The sequence below is a fragment of the Hevea brasiliensis genome, chromosome 4 (assembly GCF_030052815.1).
Source record: "Hevea brasiliensis isolate MT/VB/25A 57/8 chromosome 4, ASM3005281v1, whole genome shotgun sequence".
In the NCBI taxonomy this organism is placed as follows: domain Eukaryota; kingdom Viridiplantae; phylum Streptophyta; class Magnoliopsida; order Malpighiales; family Euphorbiaceae; genus Hevea; species Hevea brasiliensis.
Window position 1 is genome coordinate 25,044,617 of NC_079496.1, and position 7,919 is coordinate 25,052,535.

Consider the following 7,919-nt stretch of genomic DNA (forward strand, 5'->3'; position numbering starts at 1 on the left):
CATTTTATATCATACTCCTAATAATTTTGGTTTAAATTCAAAAGAAAAATAATAATAATGCACACATATAATTTTTTTGGTGAATTATTTTTCATCCATAAGTTATATTAAAATTAATAATATCTCTCAATTTTTTTAAAAATCAATGGTTTAATCTTTGTATTTTAATTTTATCAAACTAAAGGTCATTTCATTTAATTTTTCATTAATTGTCTGAAAAATAATTAAAATACCCTTAAAAATAAATTTTTTTCTTTAAATTATGTGAAAATTAACATATATATATATCTATAGACTTTCCAAAATCACATGTTTAATACTTATATTTTGACTTTGTCAAACTGAAAAAATACATTATTTTTAAATATGTATGGAGGAGTTTTCAATTTGAGGGAGGCAAAATATAAGAAATAAACTATTAAGATTTGAAAACTCAGGGATATGTGTGTTAATTTTGATATCATCTGGGGACGAAAAAGTAATTTTAGTTTTTTAAGCTTTTTTTTAATTAAAATATAAATAACATTTATTATTAAACTTTCCCTCTCTTTCTTCCGGCCTTTCCCTCCATACCAAATCGAAATATCAGAGACTGGGCAATCACCAGCTCACAGCCAGTTATAAGCTTCTTTGTCTTTTCTCTCTAGCATTTCCTCCGCTTTATTCTCAGTTTCTCACAGCTCCTCAAAGCACAGCGGAGAACCAGAACTGAGTTATTAGCTGCCGAGACAATTATAATTCTACTTCTCAGTCCTTCTAATCCCTCTCAGGTTAGGGTTTTCGTTTGCTTATTTCTGTGCCCTCTTTTTAATTTATTATCAGTGGATTTGACATGAAATTCACTCTTGTGCTTCATTGAGTGAGTTACTGATTGAGGATTTTTAGATCTTTAAGTAGGTTTCGTCGGGGAATTTTGACTCTGCTAAATCTACATTAGATAAGGTTCAATTAGTTTGGTTAGTGACTGCAAATTTGGCCTCTTGAGTTATTGTTATTATTATTTTTTTAATATGCTTATATATTGTAGAAGTTGCAGTAATAGAGGTTAGATAATCCGAACTTGTTTAGGAATTCTTCATTATAATTCTCTTCAGATTTTTTTTTCTCCCTTGCTGTTGATTGAGTGTGAATGTGCTTGTTTATTTATTTATTAATTTTCCTGGTTGTCTCTCTTTGTAGCGTTGGTGCTTGTAATAAATGTGCATAATATGTTCTAATAAATGTGTGCTTCATATTCCTCAGACTTGCACCTAGGCCCTTGGCATTTGGTACCCCTTGTGCTGTAATGTGCTTTTACAATTTTGACAACTAAAATATGAGTGCCTCAGTGGTGAGGAAAAAGATACAAAAGAAATTCAAAATTAGAGGGTATACACTTAAAATTGATGCTCTTGAAGAGATCCTCTCCTTTGTTCACCGCTCAAGGTGCTGCAGATGAGGCCATTGATCTCCTCCTAGACCACCTTCAGTATGAATCACGTAAGAGTTCTCCTTTTCCCTTTATTTTTTTCCCTAAAATGATTATCACAGGAATTGTATCAAATAAAACCAATTAGTTAGGAATCTGATTGTTGAAATGAATGAATGGATTTAGAGAAAGTGGGAGTGAAATCTTCCATAATTGACAAGGAGCCAATACACCGTGTTATAAGTGGTTTATTAGAAGCTGATGATGCAGTTGAGCAAACCTCAAGCGACACAGTTTCTTCTCATGCTGCAATTCGTGTGATCGATGCTTTCTTAGTCCCCAAATTTCGCTTTGATCCCATCAAGAAGCAATTTTATCAGTATGTCCATTTCTTTTATCTTTTTTCTCTTGCATTCTTAAATATATGTTATTGTCTTGTCTGAGAAACTTGCTCCGGAATCTTTTTGATATTAATTGTACATGTAAAAGGTGATATTTCCTATTCTCTGTTTTCTATTATTTGGGATCTATAAACAGTTTCAGTTGCTGAGTTTCCCAAAAAAAGTGAGGTAACTAATCCTTGTGTGCTTTCCTAGAGAATTTAGGAAAAAAGGAAAAATATATTTGTTATTGACATGCCATTGTTAATGTACTGAACTATCTGTCCTCTTGTGGGCCAATATTATAATTAGTAGTGACAACTAAGGCCTAATTAAGTTTCGAACTATTAAGTTCCAAACTATCTTATCATTGGACATGAGTCAAATAAATGCTATGTGACATCTAGATCATTTGCCCAAGTATCTTGAGTCTTTAGTCTTTAAATTTGAATTTTCTCAAGTTCCTTGGCTGCATTAATTTGGGCGTTGAGTAATTCTTTTATTTATTTATTTTATTTTATTCTTTTTATAATCTCCCTCCTTAATGATTTGTGTTATCATTCTAAGGCATACTGGGGGGCTATCTGTTCATGGTGGGTCTTCTGCCAAATCTGCTCTTTACAAGGATAGGTATTTGTTGCTCTTCCAGAGAATCTCTCACGATCAGCATTTTTCCAAACCTGCATTTGACACTGAAATGTCACATTATGGAAGCTGCGAGGTGCTCTCTCTCTCTCTCTATCTCTCACCATCCTTTCTGAAGCATCTGCTAATATACACTAGTAAACAGATTCCCAAGTAGAAAAGTCTGGCTTTTTGTTTGACTATGAGACAAATTTTCTATGTGGTATGTCTTGTCAGATAGCTCCAATTCAGTCTCTGGTTGGGCAAACAGGAAGACGATGGGTCATGGGTGTGATATCTCAATTTGAGGATGGTCATTTCTACTTGGAAGATCTTACTGCTTCAGTGGAAATCAATTTGTCTAAAGCAATATCCTTTTAAGCATTTATTATGATATTGTTACTTATATATATTTTCAGCATGATGTGAACCTAACAGCCGTTTTCTTCCTTCCTTTGCAATTTAGCACTCAGGCATAAAACCCTGGGTCTGGTTGATGGTTAAAAACAAGGCTTAGATATAGCAAAATTGATGCTGTCCAGTGTGAAATGTAATGCATTTTGACCTCAAGAGATCCTTCTTTAGTAGCATGTTTGTAGTTGTCTTGCTATTTGTCATTTAATATCTTCTTGCTTGGTCATGAATGACATGCAAATTGAATACAAAGATGACTTGTCTGTTTCACATTGAGGTTGAAATTACTTTTTAGAAAAAAAGCTCATTTTTAGATGTTGCAAAAAGCATTTTGAAAGTGCTTTTTACCTATATGGGAGTTTTAATGCCCAAAACATGTCCATTCTATCTTAAAAACAAATTTTGATTGCTTTAAATCACATGTAGGTGGTTTATTTTTTTCAACTACAATGTCCACCAGACCTCGCATCTAGTAATGATGGGAACAAAATCTACTGTGAATTTTATTGGCCAAAGTAATTATCTGATATTTAAGAATGATAGTTTGGGTACAAGTTATTTATAGTTCTATTTTTCTTTGTTCAATGTATAATATTTGTACAATGAAACATACATGTAAATCGCTGTTTTCCTTAAGGAGTATTACAAAATAACTACAGGCTTTTTATCAGAGAATACAATTGTTGTTGCAGAAGGTGAGATGCTCTTGGATGGTATTTTTCAGGTTAGTATCGAATTTCCACTTGTATAAACCTTTCATGCATTCATTTGACTTGGTTACATTAGTCATTTTCTTTCTCAAGGAGTCTATTCTTGTTTTTGTTTTGCTAGTTTTTGAAACATTAGAATGTGATAATTTTGCAAAAAGGTGGTCACAAATTACTATCAGGGAAGGTTTTGTGCCAGAGATTTTTTTTTTTTTTAAACCATTCGAAGAAGTGTCCTCTGCATTTTGACTTAAGACATGTATCTTGGATATCTGTTTTTTCTGAACATCTTTACGACAGCTTTAATAGTCCTTATTCCTTGTGTATTGATGTTTAAAATAATTTGCTGCTGGTGCCATATTACCTTTTCAAATGCGTGCCATACATTGGAGGAAGACATAAGCCGCTTGATCTCAAGCATCTGATGCATCTGTTTGATCTATGATACAACTGTTAAAACTTTGATATTTAGGGTGCTTTTGTCCAGTGAAATTGGTGTACTCCATGTGTTTGTCACCTGTTGACTCATGGCATCATCCTAGTAGATATCTTGTAGTCATTATCAAATCCCTTGTGCTATAGGCATGAAATTCTATCACTGATTAACTTTATAAGTTTCTACTTTGCCAGGAGACTATTTCATTGTTCTCCTTGTTACCATTCAAACATCAGCAAGAAAATTTTAATAATTGATTTATCTGAAATGTTAATTAATGCTTTCTTATGCAGGTATTTACATGTGGGTTTCCTCCATTAGAGGACAGAGACAAGTCATTGAAATTACTTGGACAACATGATTTCTTTGGTGGTGGTACTTTAACAAAAGAGGAGACCGTATCCTTGTATGCCTCCACTGATTAGGAATTGGGAATAAATTTAATTACTTTTCAAAAGTTGCCGAGTATCTTTAGAATATGATAAATTGATATCGGTTTTCCTATATACTTCAATAGCTAAGACTTGCAGAGCTGGAAAACAGAGCTGTTAATGCCATGTTTGTCATACTCTCAGACATTTGGCTAGATAGTGAAGAGGTGATTTAAAAGCCTTTGAGATTTATTTATTTATTTGAGGCTGGAATGGTGGTTTTGATGAGTAGCTCACTTCAATCATGATACTGTTTTATCCTGAGAAAAGGCAATGGGAAAGCTGGAGACTGTACTTGATGGCTTTGAGATTCAAGAAGTTGTTCCTTCTCTGTTTGTTTTCATGGGGAATTTTTGTTCTCATCCTTGCAATCTTTCCTTTCATTCATTTTCAAGTCTCAGGTGAGGGATATTTGGATTTTTATCTGCATTTTCTTTTCAACAAATTATGGTGGCATGAATAAACTCAATAAAGTTCAACTCTACATTTGTAGATTACAGTTTGGAAAGCTAGGGAAAATGATTGCAGCACATCCAAGGCTAAAAGAGCATAGCCTGTTTCTATTTATTCCAGGTCCTGATGATGCAGGTATATTAAATGGTTTCTTTACATGCTGTTAACCACTTCATAGATAACTTTACTTTTACATGACATGAGGATGATCAACGTTTTAACTACTACAGGTCCATCAACGGTACTACCTAGGTGCGCTTTACCGAAGTATCTAACTGAAGAGCTTCAGAAGTACATTCCAAATGCCATATTTTCAAGTAATCCTTGCAGGTTGATCTGTCTGATTGCTGATTAGTTAAAACAAATAAACTTGTTATACTTCGTAGAACATCCACCCAAGACTCACTTTCTTATACTGGCTTTTGGAAATTACATTGTTTTGAATTCTGGGTACAATTTAATATTGAAGGCTTAAATGTGAAATTCTTGTGAAAATACTTTTACAGCTTGAAATAGAGAAACATGATGTTTAGCTTTTGATGAGTGCTCAACTGGATATGCAAATGCTTCTCATGTAAATGCAGGGTCAAGTTCTACACACAAGAAATTGTATTTTTTCGATATGATCTGCTGTATAGGATGCGTCGTTCATGTTTGATGCCCCCTTCTACAGAGGAGACTGCTGATCCCTTTGAACATGTTTGCTTCTTTCTCCCTTAATTTTTTCTTTTCCATACATTCTGCTGATGCATTTCATCACTTTGAGGTCATTGGTCAGTGAAACTAATAGGTTTTGACTTCTTCTACAGCTGGTCGCTACCATAACCCATCAAAGTCATCTCTGCCCACTTCCTCTTATTGTTCAGCCAGTTGTCTGGAATTATGATCACTGTCTTCATCTGTATCCATCTCCACATACGGTATTGCTACTAGCTTTCTTTGGTGCTTTTTCCATTATCAAACCTTGTTTTCTGCGAAGCAACGTCAGAGTATGAAGTATGGGATAGCATATGTTTGCCACTTAAAAAGCATATGAATATTTTGAATGGTCCATTTGATTGAAATTTTATTTTGAATGCTTCAATTTGTGGGAAATATTGATTATTAATTGGCACAGCAGATGGAAGGGTTTTTAACCTATTGTAAATTTTAGATTTAGGGACGAAATTGGAAATTTCCTTTTCCTTTTCAAAACTGACAATAATCCATGTAAATTTGATAGTGAGAAGCCATACTCATTTGATGAGCTTTCACAGATTGTTTTAGGCGACAAAAGTGAACAGAAGGCATTCAAATACACAGGAATCACTTGTTTCAACCCTGGATCCTTCTCAAATGACAATACTTTTGTCGCATATCGTCCTTGCACTCAAGAGGTCGAGCTTTCAGCCTTGTGAGTATCAAAGACGTTCTGATTATTTTTTAGCAAATGGAATATGATTCAAACATCTAATTATTTTGGACGGCACCTCGTCTCAGCCATTTAGTAGGAATGTCATGACAAAAGTTCTTGCTAATTTACATCATCAATCACTTGTAAAGTTTTCCAGGCAATTGATATTTAGGTAAAAGTGTTAAGGCAATGCATCTTTCGTTTATTTGGTGAACAGAAGTTCTCACTAGAACCTCACCTCGCCTAAGTGCATTCTGTGTCAATTTGCACTTTAGTGAACATCATTATGTTCATGGTAAACTATATCACCTCGTTTATTTTAATGGTTACAAGCGGGGCATGATCACATCTAATAACTTGTGCTGTACCTGGAGGGGATGAAGTAACATGGTGAGGTTCCTTATTTAATTTTGAAAGCTGGGTCCTAAATGCCAATCCATTTCAAAATTGGCTTTTATGTGAACATGGCTGAACTTTCTCTTCTGATTGTTGATCACCATCAATAATTGGAACCTATTAGGGTTTTCATGATCAAGCTTGCTATGAATCAATGTTTTCAAATAAAGGTTCGGTTTCTGGTTTAATGGGATCAGTTATTTATTCAGCACTCTCAGTTCAAACGAAAATAAGGCATTCTCCTCATGCCTTTCATTATCATGCCATTGTACGTTATGCCCATGTTCATGTTCTGTCAGAGAATATATGTTGTAGGAATGACAACTAATAGAATATTGGGAAATTATTATTATTATTATTATTATTATTATTATTATGTGTGCACGCATGGCTTAAATGTAAGGAATATTATGTTTTAGGCTCTGTGTGTTTCGTGGAAAATATTTTCTTAAAAATTATTTTTACGTTTGCCGTATTTATAAAAATTGATCAATGGAAAATATTTTCTTGGTTAAAGGAAAACTAAATTATTTTTAAAGAAAATCACTTTCATTTTTTAAAAGAGTAAGTCATTTTTCATTTTTTAAATTTTGATAATCCTATTAAAATGTGCACATACTTTTATATATATATATATATATATATATATATATATATATATATATATATATATAAAATAGAACATATAAATTATTTTTCGTGAAATAAATAAAACGTTAGTATTTGAAAGTATTCAATAATCTTCCTCTATTTATTTTGTTGCATTTATAGATGCTTACAAACATAAAAGTAATTAATTTGAATTTAAGTAAGATTGGAATCAACTAATATAAATTAATATTAAAATATAAAATTAATATTTTAATTATTATGGAATATTGTATTAAGTAGAAAATATATTTGAATATAATTATAAAATCAATAATTGAATATTTATCGTAGAAACTGTGTCCTTAAGATCATTCGCAAAGTGATTTATTAGTAACGATGTGCGAAAGCTGATTCAAAAGCTAGTTTATGTGACTTTTTTTTTTCATATCAAGTTTTTAGCGATTTTGGACATTTTCAGACACTTTTGTTGTGTCTCTAATTTTTATTTATTTATTTATTTTAAGAGTAAGAATAGAACAGCCAAAGAAAGATAACTTACTATTGCACTTTCTATTCCTTTCATACAAAAAGTTTAAAAACACTTAGGATTTATTTCTTTCAAAATCAATTTTCATTTTCTTTTTAAAATTTAAAATATTTAATGATGCTTCATTGAAATGGCTTAA

The 7,919-nt window shown here is 32.4% G+C and overlaps 1 protein-coding gene across 1 annotated transcript; it reads left to right on the forward strand.

The window, feature by feature from the left end:
- Positions 1-554: 554 nt before the first annotated feature.
- Positions 555-6,853, forward strand: LOC110637381 (DNA polymerase epsilon subunit B). The gene is given in 15 exon segments (XM_021787446.2): positions 555-770; positions 1,243-1,419; positions 1,421-1,479; positions 1,595-1,787; positions 2,356-2,509; positions 2,650-2,781; positions 3,473-3,550; positions 4,263-4,367; positions 4,487-4,567; positions 4,671-4,801; positions 4,894-4,988; positions 5,084-5,183; positions 5,438-5,552; positions 5,663-5,773; positions 6,110-6,853. Coding segments are annotated over 14 exon segments (1,599 nt in total). The 5' UTR covers positions 555-770; positions 1,243-1,315; the 3' UTR covers positions 6,251-6,853.
- Positions 6,854-7,919: the final 1,066 nt, after the last annotated feature.